The sequence below is a fragment of the Gracilinanus agilis genome, chromosome 1 (genome assembly GCF_016433145.1).
Source record: "Gracilinanus agilis isolate LMUSP501 chromosome 1, AgileGrace, whole genome shotgun sequence".
Taxonomy (NCBI): domain Eukaryota; kingdom Metazoa; phylum Chordata; class Mammalia; order Didelphimorphia; family Didelphidae; genus Gracilinanus; species Gracilinanus agilis.
Window position 1 is genome coordinate 93,011,071 of NC_058130.1, and position 21,822 is coordinate 93,032,892.

The 21,822-nt window shown below is 40.3% G+C and overlaps 1 protein-coding gene across 1 annotated transcript; it reads left to right on the plus strand.

Moving 5' to 3' along the window:
• The first annotated feature begins 19,131 nt into the window (after positions 1–19,131).
• TMEM89 (transmembrane protein 89) lies at positions 19,132–20,040 on the plus strand. The gene is made up of 2 exons (XM_044676869.1): positions 19,132–19,440; positions 19,795–20,040. The coding sequence occupies exons 1-2, from the start codon at positions 19,132–19,134 to the stop codon at positions 20,038–20,040; spliced, it is 555 nt and encodes a 184-aa protein (XP_044532804.1).
• The last annotated feature ends 1,782 nt before the right edge of the window (positions 20,041–21,822 follow it).

Here is a 21,822-nt window from a genome sequence, read left to right on the forward strand (position 1 = left end):
GGATTCTCTTCACATTTTTCCTCATGCTATGACCCTTAACATTTAGATTACATGCCCATTTTCAGCTTATTGTAGTGTATATTTTAAGATGTTGGTCTAAACCTTTTTTCTCCCAGGGTTTTTTCCCCTCAATATTTAATTTTTTCTCAATTATATGTAAAGACAATTTTTAACATTTATTTTTTAAATTTTTGAGTTAAAAATTTTCTCTCTCCATCCCTCCTTTTCCCCTTTCCTGAGGTTGGTAAGTATTTTATATAGGTTATGCAGGGGCAATCATGTAAAAGATATTTTTATATTGCATGTTGTGGAAGAAGACACATAATAACAACAACAAAAAATTTGAAGAAAATCAAGTGAAAAATAGTATACTTTGATCCGCATTCAGATTCTATCAGTTCTTTCTCTGGAGGTGGATAGCATTTTTCATTATAAACTCAATTCATACTTTTCTTTGGGACTTTGCATGTGTTTCCTTTGTTTTCACTGTCCCCTTCTATGTTCATGTTTACTCTTTGTTGCCATAAAATTTTTTTTTGGTTAGGTTTTTTTTTTAATGTTTGTTCATTTTCCCTGCCTTTTTCTTAACTTTAACTTTTATTTTAAAGGTAAGCTCTCTTCTTTGGGAGGATAGGGCACTCTCTTAAACTTCAGTTCTTCTTTAATGCTCTTTATTTTGGGGTGTTTGCAAGTTTCAGTTTTTCCAAGATGGTATGATGGCCTGTGGGCTAGGAGCTCTGAGAGCCACCTCCCACTGCTCATTCCATCACCCCCAGAGACTGCTGATGGCTCAAATTCTAGCCTCAGACTTGGGCATAGGTTTTTGATCTCACTCTGGGCTTGATTAGGTTAGACACACCTACACACTGCAGACTGCTCTGACCTTGAACTTTGGCAAAGGTCAGCCAGGCTCCCACAAACCAGCATGCTGGGGACTAACCTTGCTAGGGATCAGGGGCCCAGATATAGGTCTACGGACTGCCCCAAACTGGGATTCAGGTCCTCACCACAAGCCTAGGCTGGGACTTCTGGCTTCCCTCCAGGCCAGGGGTCGGCAACGTATGGCTCTTTCTGCAGGAGCCATAAAGTCCATTTTTTTTCAGGCGCTGTTACAGGAGCCGCACTGTGAGCACTGTACGGCTCTCATGAAATTACATTTTAAAAAATATGGCGTTTATGGCTCTCACGGCCAAAAAGGTTGCCAACCCCTGCTCTAGGCTCACACAGATTAGGCTGCCCAGCTCAGACTGCCCCAAGCTGGAATTTCAGACCTCATAGCAGGTTTGCTTGGACCGTTAAGGGGTATGCATTGGGTTGCACTTCTGTTCGCCCATTCAGGGTCTCAGGGTCAGGATATTGGCTTGGGGGCCCAGGTTCAAAACCTGGAATAGGAGATGTTGGATTGGGGGAGCTTACTGTTGCTTGTTCCTTACTCCTTGCTGTAGCCTCCTGTTGGCTGTTCTCTGCTCTCACCCCAGTGCCTCAGATGTTCTCTGCCTACCTTTCAAGTTGTTCTCTTTATGAAAGTTGCTTCACTCTGTCTCTCTGTTGGTTCTTTCACTTCTGTATTCATTTTGTGGCATTATTTTAAGATTGATTGAATAGGATTCTCATGGGGGTTTTGAGCTTCCCTTCTTCTACCCCACCATCTTGGCTCTTCCTCAAGGAATACTCTTTAATCATAAACACTTCACAATCAGCTAAGATTGTGACATTGCTGAAAATAGTTGTCATTTACAATTGATCATCTTATAATGTTGCTGTGTACTATGTACAGTGTTCTGGTTGCTGCCCACATCACTTTGCATCAGTTCCATGCAAGTCTTAACTGCTTTTTCTGAAATCATCCTGCTTGTCATTTCTGATAGCATGTACAATAGTATTTCATTACAATCATATACCACAATTTATTTAGTTATTCCTCAATTAATGGACACCCCCTCAGTTTCCAAATTCTTTGCCACCATAAGATTATTTTCTCTTTAAAAAAATATTTTTTGATATAATTCTAGTAGTAGTAGTAGTAGTATGGGTTGAAAGGGAATGCAAATTTTTATAGCTCTTTGGTCTGCCAGAATATTTTAAGATTTTCCCAAAAGTTCTTGTTAAATAGGTTCTTTCCCTAGAAATTTATGTTTTAGAGCTTCTTAAACCCTGGGTTATTGAATTCATTTGTTTCTGATTCTTATCTAGTCTGTTCCACTGGTCAAATTTTCTATTTTTTTAGCCAGTGCTAAGTAGTTTTTAAAAATTTATTTTATTTTATTTTTAAACATTTATTAATATTCATTTTTAACATGGTTACATGATTCATGCTCCTACTTTCCCCTTCACCCCCCCCTCCCGCACCCCCCACCCATGCCGACGCAGATTTCCACTGATTTTATCATGTGTCATTGATTAAGACCTATTTCCAAATTGTTGATAGTTGCATTGGCGTGGTAGTTTCCAGTCTACATCCCCAATCATGTCCACCCCAACCCATGCGTTCAAGCAGTTGTTTTTCTTCTGTGTTTCCTCTCTTGCAGTCCTTCCTCTGAATGTGGGTAGCGTTCTTTACCATAAATCCCTCAGAGCTGTCCTGTGTCATTGCAGTGCTGCTGGTACAGAAGTCCATTGCATTCGATTTTACCATAGTATATCAATCTCTGTGTACAGTGTTCTTCTGGCTCTGCTCCTTTCGCTCTGCATCAATTCCTGATGGTCTTTCCAGTTCACCTGGGACTTCTCCAGTTTATTATTCCTTTGAGCGCAATAGTATTCCATTACCAGCATATACCACAATTTGTTCAGCCATTCCCCAATTGAAGGACATACTCTCCTTTTCCAGTTTTTTGCCACCACAAAAAGCGCAGCTATAAATATTTTCGTACAAGTCTGTTTATCTATGATCTCTTTGGTACAAACCCAACAATGGTATGGCTGGATCAAAGGGTGCTAAGTAGTTTTTGATGATTGCTGCTTTATAGTATAACTTGAGGTCTGAAAGTAGTATTCTTTCTCTATTCCTACTTTTTAAATTATTTACCTTGAATCTAGATTTTTGTTTCTCCAAATTAATTTTTATTATTTTGCCACTGTTTATAAAAGTATCCCTTTTATAATTTGACTGATATAACAATCTATCATTGAATGTAGATTGAATCCTTTTTTCATCATATCGAAACAATTCTATTTTAATTTATTTTGATTAGGGGATTTTTAAAATTTGTTTTTTCAAAGTACCAGCTCCTATTCTTATTTATTAGTTTAATAGTTCTTTTACTTTTAATAAATTTCTCCTTTGATTTTTAGGATTTGCAATTTGGTTTTAATCTGGGGATTTTTAATTTGTTCTCTTTTTGGTTTTTTAAGTTGTATGCCCAATTCATTGACCCCTTCCCTCTCTGATTTGTTTATATATGCACTCAAGGATATAAATTTCTTTCTGAGTACTGCTTTGACTGCATCCCATAGATTTTGATATGCTGTTTCCTCATTGTTATTCTCTTCAATTAAATCAGTAATTGTTTCTTTGATTTGTACTTTGACCCACCAGATGGGAAGGATTGGATTTAGTTTCCAATTAATTTTAAATTTGTCTTTCCATAAGCCCTTATTGATTATGATTTTTATTGCATTATGGTCTGAAAATTGTATTTATTATTTTCTGCTTTCCTACATTTGTTTGCAATGTTTTTATGTTCTAGTACATAGTCAATCTTTGTGTATGTACCATGTGCTGCTGAAAAGGAGGTATATTCTTTTTTATCCCTATTTATTTTTCTCCAGATATCAGCTCTAATTTTTCCAACATTTCATTCACTTCCCTTACTTCTTTCTTATTTTTTTGGTTTGATTTATCTAATTCTGATAGGGGAAGGTTGAGGTTCCCCATTAGTATGGTTTTACTATCTATTTCCTCCTTAAGCTCCTTTAATTTCTCCTTTAGAAATCTGAATGCAATACTATTTGGTGCATATATGTCAAGTACTGATATTTCATCAATATTTATACTGCCTTTCATCAAGATGTAATTGCCTTCCTTATTTCTTTTAATGAGATCTATTTTTGCTCTAGCTTTGTCTGAGATCATAATTGCTACTCCTGCCTTCTTTGTCTCAGTTGCAGTCCAGTAAATTCTGCTCCACCCTCTTGGCTTTACCCTGTATATGTCTACCTGCCTCAAGTGTGTTTCTTGTAGACAACATATGGTAGGATTCTGGTTTTTAATCCATTCTGTTACCCGCTTTCTTTTTATGGGTGAGTTCATCCCATTCATATTCATAGTTATGATTACTGTCTATGTATTCCCCTCCATTTTGACTTCCTCCTTTGATTTTGCTTTTTCTCTGGACGGCTAGGTGGTGTCGTAAATAGAGCAAAGGAATTCGAATTAAGTAGATTCATTTTCAAGATTTTAAATTAGGCCTTGGACACTTAGCTGTGTGTGATCCTGGGCAAGTCACTTAACCCTGTTTTCCTCGGTTTCCTTACCTATAAAATGTGCTAGAGAAGGAACTGGCAAACTATTCCAGTATCTTTGCCAATAAACCCCCAACTGGGGTCACAAAAAGTTGGACACAACTGAAAAATGACTGTACAAACAACTATTTCTTAATCTCTCACTCCTTTTCCTACAACTTAGGTGTATCATCTAAGACTGTCTGTCTTGGGCTCTTTTCTCTTCTCTTGGTCTATAGCTTCTTGGTAATCTCACCCATCCCACAGGTTCATTTCTCTTCACAAATGATCCATCCAGCCCTCATCTCTGTCCTGACCTTGAATTCCACATCATTAACTACAAGTCCTTTTGACTTCTTAAGCTGAACACATCCAAAATGAAACTTAGCTTTTAATAAAAAGTGGCATTTCTGTAGAGGGCACCCCATCCTTCTAAGATACCCATGCTCATTGAGCCTTTCCTCTTCCTCACCACCCTCTAGATTGAGTCAGTTTCCAAGTCTTGTCATTTAGGCTGCCACAGCAGCTCTTAGATTCCACATGGCAGCCACCCCCAGTTCTGGCCTTTGTAACCTTTTAACAGGACCATTACAGTTCATCTCCTTGCATCTATTTTTTTCCTTTTCCAAACCAGGTCCTCCAATATCTGCCAAAATAAAAATCTCAAGATACAAGTCTGACCCTATGATTCCCTTACTCAAAAATTTTCCTTCATTCCCAATTAATTTTTAAGCCCTTACCTTCCATTTTAGAATCAATACTATGTATTGGGTCTAAGACAGAAGAGTGGTAAGTGCTAGGCAGTGGGGGAAATGTCTTAAGCCCAGATTTGAATTTAGGACCCTTTCATCCCCCTACTCTCCCATCTTCGGGCCTGACTCTTTATCCATTGAGCCACCTAGCTGCCCCTCACTCCCTGCTCTTTTCATTATAAAATAGGAACCCTCTAAGTCGATACTCCAAACTTCACATTTTTTAGCTCCCAAACTACTTTTCTCACCCTGTTTCATATTTCTCCCCAGTATACACTCTCCTTTGTCAGTCACTCTGACTTAGTAGTCGTTTCCTCAAATCAGTGCTCCTGTCTCTCATCTCTTCTTTTATATAGGTTAAACCCCATGTTTGGGTTTCCCTGCTTCCCCTAGTTGTTATGCTTTTTCTTTTGTGTCTGTCTGCCTCTGTTTCTCCTCAAATGACTTTGCATTTTATTTCTCTAACTTACCTGTTTTCATGTTTGATTCTCTCAGTAGAATGTCAGCTTATTGGTGGCAGGGATAGAAAGTTTCCTTTTAGTCCTTGTATTTGTCCTTGTCTCCAATGGAATTGAATGGGGATAATCACCCTCATGGTGCTTACCTCACAGGAATATTGTAAATAAAGTGCTCAAGAAATAGGAGTTATGAATATAATTTTTTCTTGGTACCCCAAATTAGTCCATTAATGGTTACCACACTGTCCTGACTAATTAGTCTTCCAAGGAGCCCTGGATTGAGTCAAGGCCTGGATATGGTTACCTCCTCAGACACTGGTTCTGTGACCTTAGTCAAAATCACTTGCCTTCCTTTGGGTCTTAGTTTCTTCATCAGTAAAATGAGAGAGAGTCTGGACCAAGATGATCTCTAAGGTTGATTTTTAACTCTTAAAATTCTGAAATTCTGTGATCCCTTTTCAGCTGAACTTTGGCTTGACCAACTTTAAAATCTGAAGTCCTCGACCCTGATAGGCTTTGCTGTGATCATCTTATCTTTGGACATTTTCCTCAGAACTGATACAGGAGATTTCGCCTTTTAGCCTCTGAACTTTTTTCTTAACTATTTTCTGATCTTGATTCTGGCTCTTTTTTTGAACCCTGAGCCTGCATTGTACTCCATGTTCCAGTATCTACTGCCTCCAACTCTCATCACCTTTCCTTCTTTCCCTGTAGCTGCTACATCTATGATAAAAGGGGAACATTTATCAGATATTCCCTTCCTGTTTTCTCCTCTCCAAAATACTTCTGCACTCTCAACTTCCAAATAAAGTCTAAATCACAAGTATTTTCAAGGGTTTTATTCATAAAGGAAAAAGTTTACAGACCCAATTGGGATGGAAATCAGAGAACACTGTTTCAAATTATGACTGCCACTAGCTAGTTATATGACTTTGGACAAGTTGCTTTTTATTTTGGAGTCTATTTCTTTATCTATCAGCTGAATAACTCATTTATCAAATGCCTTAAGATTTACAAAATTCTCTGAATAAAACAAATAGATAAACTATCAGATATAGATAAAATTAACAAACTATCAACCAATATCCCTAATGTATATCAACATAAGAATATTAAATAAAACTTCAGCCAAAACCACCAACATATTACAAAGATTATACACTATAACCAACTTGGATTTATAACAGGAATGCAGGGTCAGTTCAATATTAGGAAAATTATAAACAAAATAGACCATAAAACTAAAAAAAAAAACAAACCCATCAATGAATACAGAAAAAGCTTTTGATGAAATACAGCCCTCAGGTTAAAAAATCCTTGAAAAGTGTAGGAACATCTTCCTTAATGTAACACGTGGTTTCTCTCTAAGGCAGTGATGGGCAAACTTTTTAAAGAAGGGGCCAAAGGAAAGGAAATGCTCATCTGTCAGTCTGTTTCTTTTTTTGTTGTTGTTATTTTTTTTAAACCCTTAACTTCTTTGTATTGGCTCCTAGGTGAAAGAGTGATAAGGGTGGGCAATGGGGGTCAAGTGACTTGCCCAGGGTCACACAGCTGGGATGTGTCTGAGGCCAGATTTGAACCTAGGACCTCCCGTCTCTAGGCCTGACTCTCAATCCACTGAGCTACCCAGCTGCCCCCTTGTCAGTCTGTTTCTAAGGCAACTCTTTCGAAGTTTCATTGTATTGTATCCTACTCATTGTATTTGTCAGATTAGGAATAATGTCACAGGGCAGGATAGAACATTTCAGGGGGCCACATCTGACCTGTGGGCCGTAGTTTGCCCATCACTGATCTAAGGGAACCAAGGGCCAGTTTATCTATGATTGAGAAATTCTAGGCCTTTCCATTAAGGTCAAGAGTGAAGAATTGATAACATAGTACTAGGATGTGATATGGTTCTAGAAGTACTAGTTATAACAATAATAAATACGAAAGTGCAGAATTTAGCACAAAGAGGAAACAAAATTATAATCTTGTTAATGATAGGATGATTTACTTTGAGAACCTCAGAGAGGAATCTAAAAATTTAACTGAAACATTTGTTTATTTACATTTATTTTTTACATTTATAACCTGTTATTTTAATCATTTAACTGAAACAATAATTTCAGTAAAGTAACAGGCTATAAAATAAACCAACAGAAATCTAACTTTTCTGCCTATTGCTAACAAAATCTAGCAATAAAAGAGAAATTCCATTTAAAGGTCACTATAGGATAAATAAAATATTTAGGAGTCCTTATGCTCAGATACATATAGGAACTATATGAAAATAATTTATGGAAGTAAATACACATTCAATTAAAGAAATGCTCATTGCTCATAGGGAACCCAAGCCAACACAATAAAAATGACAATAATGCTACCTAAATTAATTTACATATTCAGTGTTATGCCATGGGATTATTTATTTTTAAAAGGGGAGTAGAATAGAATGGTTTTTGATAAATACCTGGAATACCTGGACCCCACATCTTTGCAATAAGGACTCACTATTTGATAAAAACTGCTGAAAAACTGGAAAGCAATCTGGCAGAAAGCGAATTTAGACAAGTCTCACAGCATATATCATAATCGGCTATCTATAAAAGGTCATATAAACAAATAAGAGGAGCAGGAAAAGATCTTTCACTATTATGGATAGTAGATTAATTCTTGACCAAACAAAGGATAGAGATGATCACAGGAGATAAAACAAGTCATTTTTACATAACATTTTTAAAAAATTGGTTTTCGATAAACAACATCAATGTAGTTAAAGCTAGGAGAGAAACAACTACTTGGAAAAAAATCTGCAGTTTTGATAAAGATACAATATTTGAGGTATACAGGGAATGTTTAACCAAAAACCATTCACCAGTAGCTGGTCAAAGGCTACAAATAGGTAGGTCCCAGAGGAAGAAATCTAATATCAAAACCTTGAAAAAAAAGTTTCAAAACAATAATAAGAAAAAAGTAAATTAAAACGACCCTGAGGTTCTACATCACACATTAGATTGGCAAAGATATCACAAAAAGGATAATGGTGTAACTGGGAAATAGACATACTAATGCCCTAGGGCTGGCGCTATGAACTGGTTCAGTCCTTGTGAAAAATGTTGTAGGATCGTACCACATGTTATGAATAAAAATTTATCTTGGGGACTTTATACTAAATTTAAAAGTATTTATTAGTAAAGAGAAAGAAAGAAGTAAGGTTTCTAGCTTGCCTAACTCAGTCCCCAGCCAACAGCAAGAGGAACACCTTTCACAGGCCCCCAAATTGGCAGAGAGGGCCTTTGCTTGCTCATGACTTACTTCACTTTTGATTGGACAGTCCAAGCCATGTTCTGACATCCAAACACATAATCACGCCACGCCATTGGGCCAGAGGCCATATGGGGGGTGGGTTTTATATGACTTTAATGTCCATGTGCCAACTGCGGGTTATATTTCTATGTTAATTCCACACACCCAAAAGTCACTAAAGTGCACTTATCCTTTGACCCAGTGATATTTTAGCCTTATAACCCAAAGAGAGAAAAGCAAGAGGGGACGTGATCCACATTTGCAAAAATATTCAGAATAGCACTTGAAGAATAATTCATAGTAGAAGCAAGGAACCAGAAACAAAGTGAATTCCCATTTATACAATGAGTACACCACTAAAGGAAAAACCATTTTGAAAGACCCAACTCTGCTCAATGCAATGGAACAACCAGGATTCTGGAAGATGAATGCTGGATCATACTTCCCAACTCTTGATTAGGGATGGGCTACAGATGCAGAATGCAGACATGGCCAATTGTGGGGTTTTTTCTATTTGATTCTTATATTTATTGGGTCAATTAGGAAACAGTGAATAGGGCACCAGGCCTGGAGTTGGGAGGACTTGGGTTCAAATTTGCTGCCAGATAGTTTCTAGCTGTGTGACCCTGGGCAAGTCAATTAACCCCATTTGCCTAGCCCTTGCCCTTTTGTCTGAGAGCTGTTACTAAGACAGAAGGTAAAGGTTTAAAAAATATATTATATGCGAGAGTGTTCAGGTATTTTTTCAGGGGAGGATGGGTTATTTGGGGGAAGAGGAGTAGTGATAAATGGCAAAAAAGATGAAAAGAATTAATGGAACATTTGAAAAAGAAGAGCAAGAAGAGGTCCACTAAGAGACACAGACCAGCAGGACAGTTTTGGAATGACTATGTCAGTTTATTATATACTTAGCCCTACCCCAACCCCAACCTGACTGTATATAACAGAGCTTCATAATTTCCTATACAACACTCTGTTCTTTTTGTATATAAAAATGATTGTTTGGTGATATTTGTCAAATTTATATTGAAGAAAATAAAATTTATTGGCAGTTTTCTTTTGAACAAAGTTGGTGTAAGAATGTTTATTCCCATTTCACAGAAAAGAAACAGGTCCAGTGTGGGGAAATAATTTGTTCAGGATTGCATAGTAAATACTAGAGTTAGGATTTGAACTCAGGTTTCCCAACTTCAAATTCAGGGCTTTTTCTCTCTTCTCCTGGTTGACTAAATGATCTCTTAGACTTCTTCCAGTTTATAATACTATGAAATGTTTAGGCTAAGCTTGTCAGGGTATCAAAATTGAATTTAAAGGTTTCTACCTGATCCATATTGGATGATAGCTGAATTTGCCAAAGTAGTACTCTATTCCATGATTCCTTGGGCCCGGAATTCATACCGTATAGAATGCTGCTGGCCCCTAAATTAGGATAATATTTCTTTTGCTAGAATACACCCTCTCTCATTGCATATACACACATATTGAACATGTTGCCCCTCTTGGATAACTCAGCCCAAGTTAGTTTTTTCATTTATTGATCCCAGTCTTAACCAATCAGATCAGGAAACCTCCAGATTGTCAGTAGAACAATTGGCTTTTTCACCAACATCCCTCTTTAATCACTGGCTATTGTGGATAGTATCTCTCCTTCCTTCCATCCATCACTTTTGGCTTTTGATAATCTTTTTTCCTATTCTTGTGGACAAGATGGGCTAGAGGACAGTGCAGTTACATCAATTTAGAATTGGTTGATCAACTACTTTTGGTCAAAGTCCAATGTCCTTATGAGTAGTCATTTAATGGGTCAGTGCTAACTTGGAGGGATAACTCTAGTGGAGTGTCTCAGATTTGCCCTTGTGGTTCAGTCTTTTTATCAGTAACTTGAATAGTCCTTGAAGTTATACTTTTCATATTTGTATTTTTTTTTTACAAGAAGCTGGAATTGGTAGGAGTGAAGACCAGTTATCCTACGAGGTGTTATTACAGCTAAGTTGAAAGAGTCCTGGGTTTGGAGTCAAAGGACCTGACTTTTGAACCCCAGTTCTGCTACTTACAACCCAAGTCATCTTAGGGAAGTCCTTTTACTTTTTCTGGGTCTCATTTTACCTGTCTGTGTAGCTAGTGCCCAATTCAGAATACTCCCACAAGGATTTTTCTTTTGCTGTACTGTTCATTTACTTAGGACTTAGAGTGGTCATAGTTTGGAGTAGGGACTGAAAGAACATTCATAGATTGCCCCTCTCCCCAAACGCCCTAACCTCCATCTCAAGTTTGCAAAATAGAGGCTACTGTTGGGTAAGGAAAAAGCCAAGATGAAGTTGGTACTCAAATAGATGGGATTTAGATGATTGGATACACTCTCCTTCCTCCCATTTGCTTTTTAACTTCAGATTAGGCTTCTTTCCTTGCCGTGGAGAGGTATAGATAGCATGTTAGGATTTCTGTTGGATATAGCCAAGTAACACTTATGTGGGCTAGTGACAACCAATGATAGGAATCATAATTAGGAGACTGCTATGCTGTGGCCACAGCCTTAGAGAGACTTCCTAGCAGCCACTTGGGTTCAAGTGCAAGAAAAGTGATGGCCTGGGGGCTCCTGATCTGCCAAGTAATTGCTGGGACCAGGAGCTATGGCAAGAGAGTAGGACGAGACCAGTTGCCAAAGGAGCCAAATGGAAACCAGAATGAAGAAAGCCAAGTCTGGAATGGGTGAAGAGCCAGATTAGCTCCTCTAAATCCTGCTTGTCTTGGGACATTTCCTGCTCTCTTTATTCTCTGTATTGAAGATTTACAGACACTCAACTCTTTTGAGGCCACATGCTTCCTTAAACACAGTAGTGTAAATTACAAAGGAACTATCAAACATTCCAAAATTCTCATTTCCCCACTCCTTTTCCATTTATCTACTGCTCTGTTTCTTAGCCAGTACCATATTATTTGATGATTACCACTTTATAGCATAGTCTGAGATCTGGTATGGCTAGACTTTCTTCCTTTGCGTATATTTTTTTCATTAATCCCCTTGATATTCTTGACCTTTTGTTCTTCCACGTGAATTTTGTTATTTTTTTCTAGTTCTACAAAATAATTTTGGGGTAATTTGATTGATGTGGCACTGACTAGGTAAATTGATTTAGGTAGGATTGACATTTTTATTATATTGGCATATATCCACAAACAATATTTTCCCAATTGTTTAGGTGTGTAAAGTGTTTTGTAATTGTGTTCATAAAGTCTATGGGTTTGTTTTGGTAAGTGTACTCCTAGGTATTTTATATCATCTACAGTTATTTTAAATGGAATTTCCTTTTCTCTCTCTCATTGTTGAATTTTGTTAGTGGTTGCACTTTACTTTCAGTGGAGTTAAATGCTGCCTTCTTAGAGATGGATGAACTATCCTTTTGGTAAAACCTGTCAACTTCTCATTTTTCATTCATTAACTTCTAAATTTTACCAGCATTTTCATTAAACTAACCATAATGTTTGTGAATGTTTTGGGCCACATGCATAAATGCAGGGCTGCACACCAAATCTCTGAAAGGTTCCCACTCCTTGCTGTTCCATTGTTTCCAACTGTGTGTCAGTGCAGCTTTCCCTCCGACTCGGCAACAAATTGTCATGGTGGAAGCATATGCACCAACGATGCTGGTGTGGCACACTCTGGCAAGTGATAGTCATATTGACTTGAGGAGTCATTCGCTCCTTTTGGGAGGCGTACAAGCTCCTTGACTAGATTAGGTTTGATTGCAAAACCTATACCACCTTCTCTGTGCTCCTCATCACTCCAGAAGAACGTGTATCCAGCTCCAACTTTGGTAAGCTTGTCTTGTATCATTGAGGACTGCCATTTGGATGCCAAACATGCTGAGTTTTCACAACAAGAACCCTTCGTCTTTCAGGTCTGCTGGATTTTGTGCTGTCCATAGACACGTGCACATTCCATGTACAAATGGTGAGTAGAATCATCTTTGCAAAAGTTTTTGTACATTTTTTTTGGTTTTAACCACAAGGTCTGGGGTTATTGTTGTTTTTTAGGGTACCTTTTCTAGGCTCTTCATCAAGCCAAGAAGTGAGTAGTGCCGTTCTTTAAAAGGCTGCCTAGAAAAAAAAAAGAAAGGCTGCTCAGCCACTCAAGGGCTGCCAAATCCCATTGTTGCTTCAGTCCAGTGAGAAGATGACGCTGTACCCTGGGCTGCTGAGTGCAGGCTTGTGACTGCAGTTCCCAGTATATCTACACCTGTTGTTTCATCACTTGCCCATTGCCACAGGCCTTCAAGGTAGGTAAAAAATAGTAAGATAGTAACATATATAAATAGAATATAAATGATAAAATAAATACAAATAATAAACATATAAATAAAAATATATTTAAAATAACAAAATAGTTGAATAGTAAAATAATATAGTAGTAAAATATAAAGTAGCAGTATGGTATGGGCGATGTCTTTTGACACACTAAATTGGATTTGTGAGGCAGAGTTGCAAGAAGTCATCCACTTAATTCTTTCTTCCAGAGCCATCAGGATTCTGTGCCGAGACAAAAGTCAGGATGATGGTGAAGGCTTATGATGCAGCAGATGACCTCGGTCTGGATGTCCGACCAAGCTCCTAAGCATTTCACAGTTCTTCTGTTGGCTGCCTTTATGGCACGTTAGAACAATTTTCACATATCCACCCCTTTTCCTGGGAAAGTTTTCACGTGCTTGGATCTTCTAGAAGTTACATGGGGTACATGTCCACCTAGTTTAGCCCATCTGCCAAGACAGTTTTACCAGAATGTGGCTGCTGTGCATGCTACCAGTGCTTAGTACCACAGGTGAGAAGAGCTGGGTGGATGGCAGGTGGATACCAGAGGAGGAAGAGCAGCCCTGCAGAGGGCTTGGCAGCCTCCACACTAGAGGTATTATACTCCAAAACTTACAAGTGGTGCTCAGGCCATTTTATAAGCTATTATAAGTAGAAGAACTTTAAATATTTGGGAGGGGAGCCATCAGGACCACACATAGGGTGAGACTTTGGACAGACAACCATTAATTCTGGGATCTTGGTCCTGGAAGACTTTTTTGACAGTCTTTTTTGCTATTCTTGTGGACATGATGGAGAGAGAAAGGGCCAGATGAAAATGCAGTTATGTTGACTTGATTATCAACCACTTCTGGTCAAGGTCCATTGTCCTCAGGAATAGTCATTAATGGGTCAGTACCAACTTGGTGTGCCTCAGAGATCTGCCTTTGCAGTTCAGTCTTTTAATCAATGTCTTGGATAGTCCTAGAAAGCATCCTTGTCATATTTGAAGTTTATAGGGAAAGCGTTAGCTAATATGGAAGATAGAGTCTGAATGCAAAATGATTTGAAAGTCTAGAACCATGGGCCAAATTGAATGAAATAAAAGTTAATAAGGACAAATGTTGAGATTTATACTTAAGTTTAAAAAAATCAGTCAAAGAGGGCAGCTAGGACTCAGTGGACAGAGAGCCAAGCCTAGAGTTGAGAGGTCCTGGGTTCAAATTTGTTCTCAGACCAACCCTAGCTGTGGGACGTTGGGCCAGTCACTTAACCCCAGTTGCCTAGCCCTTACCACTCTTCCATCTGGTTCTAAGACAGAAGGTAAGAAAATAAACTGAAGCATAAGGATAAAGAGTTGTAACTGGTAAACCCATTTCTATGAAGTTGACCTAGGCTGAAAAATGAATGGTTTGCTTTGGGAAATAGCTGCTAATCTTTCACCAGAGATATTCAAAATGGGATTCAAGATGGTTGAGATGGCTACTGAAATGTCTTCCAGTTCTGTAATTCTTTGATATCCCGGTGGGAAGTCCATACCCTTAGCCTCCACGGGCAAGTTATCTACATTCTCAAAGCCTCAGTTTTACCATTGTTCAAAAAGTGACAGTAATACTTGTACTGAAGGGCAGCATGGCTCAAGGAATAGAGCCCTGGCCTTGGAGTCAGAAGTCAACCAACTGTGTAATGCCTCCTTGCCACAGACAATCGTTTTAAGACTAGAAGTTATAGAGAAGATGTTCTAGGAATAACTTGTACAGATGAAATCACAGATCAGATCAAGATCTGTACTTATGACAGCTGCCCGTTATTAGGCAAAGATTAGGTAAACCGAAAAGATCTGTGGTGAAAAGGACACTGGACTTGTGTTCTTTCCAAGTTAGAAGATGAGGTGTGAGTCAATGCTCTTCATACTACCTATATGAGGTTAGAGAGGTTGTTCCTTTCCTTTGGCATCAGTTTTTCATTTTAAAAGGAAAGGGATGCACTAGAAGAATTCTCAGGCTTCTCCCAGGTCTAACATTCTATATTCTAAAGACTTTTATTTAAATTTTTTTAATTTTAATTTTTTCTGTTACATGTAGAAACACTTTTGGACAATTGTTTTTGACATTTTAGAATTCAGATTTTCTCCTTCCTGACCCTCCTCCCCTCCCTGAGGTGGTGAATAGTCTGTTATAGATTATACCAAAACTTTTATTTAAACATTTCTGTTTTGCTCATGTCATGATAGAAGACACACATCATACATACAATAGAAAACTCATGAAGGAAATATAGTGGAAAATGGCATGCTTTTATCTGTACTCAAGACTCCAGCAGTTCCTCCTTTGGCTTAGATAGCATTTTCATCCTGAGTCTCTTAGAGAGCTGCTCTGCTGATAATGGTTTAGTTCTTCATAGTTGATCATTGTATATTTCTATTACTCTATACACTGCTCTGGTTCTATTCACTTCACTTTGCATCCATTCATATAAGTCTTTCCAGGTTTTTCTGAACGCATCTTGTTCATTGTTCCTTTATAACCATATACCACGACTTGTTCAACCATTCTTCAGTAGATGGGCACCCACTCAATTTCCAATTCTATGCCATTACAAAAAGAGCTGCTCAAAATATTTTGGTACAGGTAAGGTCTTTTGCCTTATCTCTGATCTTTTTGGGATATAGACCCAATAGTGGTATTGCTGGATCAAAGGGTATATAAATAGTTTTGTGGGCCTTGGCCTGATTCCATATTGCTCCCCCAAATGGTGGTTGTATCAGTTCAAAGTTCAATCAACAATGTATTAGTGTCTCAATTTTCCCATATCCTAATCATTTTTCTTTTTAGCTAGGATAGCCAATTTGGTAGGTGTGAGAGGTGGTATGACTCTCAGAGTTGTTTTAATTTTCATTTCTCTAATCAGTAGTGATTTGGAGCATTTTTCATGACTATAGATAGTTTTAATTTCTTCTTTTGAGAACTGCCTGTTCATATTCTTTGGCCATTTTCAGTTGGAGAATGCTTTGCGTTCTTATAAGTTTGATTCATTTCTCTATATATTTGAGAAATGAGGCTTTTGTCAGAGTTTTGCTATAAATTTCCCCCCCAAATTTGTTTCCCTTCTAATCTTAGTTGCATTGCTTTGTTGTGCACACCTTTTAAAATGGAATATGACCAAAATTTATTTCATTTTTCATAATGTTCTCTATGATTTTGACTGTGTTCTCAAAGGTTCCCTCCTCCCCCCCAGCCTCTAGCTCTCCTATTCCATGTTCTCAGGCCCCTTTGGACTCTGGAAGTCTGACATTCCAAGGAGTAATTGAACCTGACACGATTCATACAAGAGGCTGCTCCATTTCTTCACATCAGGAAGAAAGCCAGCATGCAGCATGCCCTTTCCCCTTGACATTCCAACATCTTTCTACTTCCCTTTGTGAGAGCCAGACTTTCACCCTCTCTAGACACACGTTTGTCAGCAGGTGGAACTTGGTTTATATCATATTCTATCATACGAGACGTGGCTTATATCGTATTCTATCATGGCTTAGCAGAGCACTTTTCTTTCTCCCTTGAGAAATAACACATTTCATTCACCAACATTTATTATGCTTTTGGCTGGGGAAAATGCAAGTGAAACGCTAGGTGTCGCTATGGAGCAGGCAAGGTCTTCGGGCTCCTTGCTTGCCCTCCCCAACCAGGAAGGGGGCGGGGCTGAAAGCTTTGCGGACCCCGCTGAGATCAGCCTGGAGGCCGGACTCTCCTCCAGCCCCTCCTCCAGCCCCTCCTCCTCCCTTTAGGATTTCGCTCCAGGGCTCCCCGCTACTCCTAGGAGCCTGACCCCAGGTTGGGATTGTGGACTGAGGTCAGAGACAGATACGAAAAAATCCCAGGAGAGTGTGTGTGTGTGTGTGTGTGTGTGTGTGTGTGTGACGCACAGACCTGAAGCCTGCGGGCGTCATGAACCCAGCCCTGCGAGGGGACGAGTCACCATCTTTGTGCTGGGGGCTTCCAGGCCCTCTCCAGCCGCAAACCACTGGATACGAGGAAGTACTCATCAGGGGCATCCGCAGATACTTAAAAATTAAATGGATAAAAACCATTTAGAACAGTGAAAGAACAGGGCTTACTTAGGAGCGGATGCTCGTTACATCCAGCCAAAAGGAGAGCGGGAATGAGCCGAGTTCCGTTTCAATCGGCAGCTCTCGGATAAATCGGAGCATTTGTCCCCCTGGCAGGCTGACTTTCACCTTGCCCTTCTGTCTGCTGAGGCCTGGAAGAGAACTTGCATCTCCGATTCCTGTTGGAACTCCCTGCCTCGGGTGGCCACTCCAATCCAAGCTCACACCGGCATCCCTGTTTCTTACCGCCCCTGAGTACTCTCGGCTCAGCCTCATTCTCCTGGGGCTCAAACGCTGTTAGTCAAGGCATGGTCTAGTATTAGAGAAAGGTAGACTATAAAAGAAACAATACATAATACTACAGAATAAATATATCAGCCGTGCTGTGGAGCTTTTAGGGAGGAGATCCGAGAACCTTCCAGGAGAAGGTGACATTTGAGTTGGGTTTTTAAACTAATATCACAGAATCTCGGGGCTAGAAGGGATCTCAGGTTATTCATTTACCTGGTAACAGGAATCTACAAATTCCTCAATAAATGCTTATTCAGCTTCCAATTAAAGACCTTGGAGGAAGAACTCTGCAGTAGCCCATTTCACTTCTGGATGGGTCTAGTATCACAGATTTCAGTCCAAAGTGCCCCCTCTCATCTCCCCACTCACTGTTTCCTATCAGAGGCTCCTCATGTCTCTGGATTTCTGAAGACTCGTCCCAGAGCCGGCATTCCACTGCTGAATATGCTTCTGATCCCCAAGCCGAAGTCCTTATCAACTGTTACATAGACTTGTAACCAACAAATACTTATTAAAACCCAACTGTGTGTAGAATATTGGGTTCTGTAGCTTTCCTATGGAGTTCCCCTTGCAAGCTCTCTGTCAGGGGTTCAAATCTGACCTTGGACAAGTCACTTAATTCCCATTGCCTAGCTTTAGCCACTCTTCTGTCTTGGAACCAATACACAGTATTGATTCTAAAATGGAAGGTAGGGGTTTTAAAAAAGCTTTCTGTCTCTTCCTTCTCCAAGGATCATTGGAGCAATAGACTTAATATATCCATTATAGTTAATGGAAATATTTAGCGGGAGGATAGAGGAAGATCAGTGGAGAGATTGGTTGGGCCATCATGGAAGACCATTGGAACATTTAGTGGATAGGGAAGTGGTCAGTGGGAGGCTGGGCAAACATCCTGGTAGGGGGCCAGTGAAACAGGAAGGAGGTTGGTTCAGGACAGAGAGATGGTCAATGGAAAGGTTGATCTGGGGTAGCCATCAGTGGGAGGAGCTGATGGAGCCACCAGGGAGGGGGCAGGCGATAGTTAGAGATTACTCTGGGCACTAGCTAATGGGGAAGGGAGTTGTCTGACCAAAGGAAGGTTCATTCTTTGAGTGACTGAAGATATAACAAGATGACAGTGGGAGAGAGGAATTTAGGTCAGACCATATGGAGACCCTTCTCAGTAGCTAGGGATTCCCCTCCCTTCCTCTCCTCAGGGAGGCACTTGGGCCAATGGCTTGAATCCTGGATGTCATACTTCCACAGCCAGCTCCTTGGATTTTACTCCTTAGCTTTCTCACCTGTAAAATGGGGTCACTAATACTTTTATGACCCACCTTCCTGATGAGGAGAGCTTTAGAGCACTAGAGAAATGAGACTTGGCTCGATTCTTTTCCAAGTTGTATTTGCCCACACTGGGTCAAGGTTGTAGATGCTGAGAGAGGATGGGGGAGGGGATGTTTGCCTAGTTGCCAGGCGACGGACAAAGGACCTAGAGGGGAGGGCTTAGGGGGTTGGGGTATATAGGACAATGTTGGCAATGGGGCCTGGGCCTCTATGTCTGTTTTTGTTCCTACTGATGACTCTGTGCCTACTGGCCCCGGGAAGTCAGGCTTTGAGCAGGCCTGTCTGGTACCAAGTAGGACTAGACTTACAGCCCTGGGGATGCCAGCCACCTGGCGAGGTGGGCTGTGACGGGGGTCTGAGCTGTTCTGGACAATGGATGGGCCTGAGCACCATGGGAGGTGTCTACCCCCTGACTGCTGTCACAGTCACTGTACTGATAGTGGTTACCCACTTTGTCTACCAAAAGCGCCAAGTCATCTTCTCCCGACTCCTGGTGAGTGTGGCTATATCCTCCCTCTCCTCCCCATCCCATTACTCTCCAATGCCACGCTTTGAATCTCTTCGCCTCCTCTGCCCAATCCCAATCTCACATCCAACCCTTGATTGTCTTCGAGGGACATAGTGGAGAGAGTCAGAAAGACCTGAGTTCAAATCTTGCCTCTGGCACTAACTAGCTTCCTGAGGAACCCGGGTAAGCCTCCGTTTCTCCATCTGTAAAATAAAGGAGTTGGACTAGATGGTCTCCAAGGCCTTTCCAGAGCTAAATCCCTGAACCCTCAACTGTCTCTTCCTATGACTCCTTGACTTCCTTGTCTTTTTCTCATCCTCATGTTTCTACCCCCTCCAGAACTCCCGAAAACAGTCGATTGTGCCTCCAGAGCTTCTTTTGCCCCCAAAGTCGGGATCACCGCCTTCTGATCGTGCCTTGCTCTGCAATGTACTACACATGCTGGATGCTGTCCTAAACCATATCGAGGGACACCTTCAGCAGCTGGCAAACCATTCCCCACCTTCAGCCTCTGTCAGCCAAACAAAGTGCCCCTCCATCTCTAGTGCCAGCCAAATAAAGAGCCCTCCTACCTCTAGTGCATAACCCCTGTCTCCTGCCTCCCTTTGTGCTGCCCTTCCCGTCCACAGGCAGCAAGCTCAGCACTCTGCTTTTCTCTTTCAAAGGACCTTCTGGGGTCTCAGGCTCCAGAATTGTCCCTTCCATCCTTAGCCACCCTTCTACTGGCCTACTTGTCTCCTCTCCTCAGGCCTGGCCCTGACTAATTGGCTTTATTTTGGCGTCTGGGGCCCTCCTCAATCGGAAGCTCGTATCATCCAAATTTTCTTCCCTTCCTTTCCTACCACTTTTGCTGCTTCTACCTAGCTCTTTAAGCCTGGGGAGGGCAAAGCGTTAACCCCAAAGAGTTAGAGCTCCAGATATGGGCTGAGGGGCAGGGCATGAAGAAGGGGGACAAGAAAGGGAAGAAGGACTTGCATTTTGGAGGCAGAACACACCTAAGGGAACTGCTCATTTTTGTGGCTTATAACTGATGTATACAGAATTTTGTGCTAAGAGACAGAAGAAGTGTGAGATTTCAAAGACACAGACCCTGCCATGGTGGAATTACTGGGACAGTACCAATAATCACACCACACTTTAATATACAATAATGCCTGATAAATGCCTGAAAGTACTGCAGGGGCCGTTAGGTGGTCCTTGATTTGGAGTCAGGGAGAACTGAGTTCAAATCTTATCTCACACATTTACTCTGTGATCCTGGGCAAATCGCTTAACCTCCCTTAGCCTTAGTTTCCTCATAAAATGGGGATAATAACAGCTCCTAGGAAGGAAACAAGCACTTATTAAGTAACCTAGCCAGGTACTTTGTTCCTTACAACAGCCCTGGGAGGTAGGTGCTGCTATTATCCTCATTTTTACTGCTAGAGAAACTGAAGTAGAAGTTAAATGACTTGTTCTAGGACACACATAGTAAGTGTCTGAGGCTGGATTTGAACTTGAGTCTTTTAGATCTGTTCCATTCACTGGACTACCTGGCTGTCCCTAGGCATCTTATGAAGATCAAATTAGTTAACACATGTAAAATGTTTTGCAAACCTTAAAATGCTATATAAATATTATTAAAGGCAAGTATGGCTAGTGGATAAAAGGATAGCTTTGGAGTCAGAAAGAGCTGAATTCAAAGCTCAGCTGTGACACCTAACTACGTGGCTTTAGGCAGATGGATCGCCCAGCTTCTCAGTGCTCCAAGCAGTTAACTCTAAGACTATAAATTATAGTTGGGCTGCTGTTCTGGATTGGTGGGTAATTGTCACTCCAGAAGTTTCTTACCTTTTGAAATTATAGGTCTGGAACCAAAAAAATGCTATATGAAAATTCCAATGTATTGTCCTGGAGAAGACAAAATTTGAACTAGGCTTTAAAATGATGGCTAGAGGCAATGCAGTTTCCTGGTAAATGTTTGGCAATGGAGTTCCTCGCCCAACATGTACTCTGGACATACTTTTAGGTTTAATCCCCATCATGTTTTCCCCAGCCCTTTCATAGGTCTAGAGCAGTGATTCCCAAAGTGGGCGCCACCGCCCCCTAGTGGGTGCTACAGCGATCCAGGGAAGCGGTGATGGCCACAGGTGCATTTATCTTTCCTATTAATTGCTATTAAAATTTTTAAAAATTAATTTCCAAGGGGCTAAGTAATATTTTTTCTGGAAAGGGGGCAGTAGGTCAAAAAAGTTTGGGAACCACTGGCTAGAGACAATCAAGAAGCAATTAAGCTCTGATTTGTAGCAGTTGCTGGTTCCCAGGTGTAACTACTAACACTTGGCAATTCTAAGAATTAGCTGGAGGGGTGCTTGGGCACACCCCTGA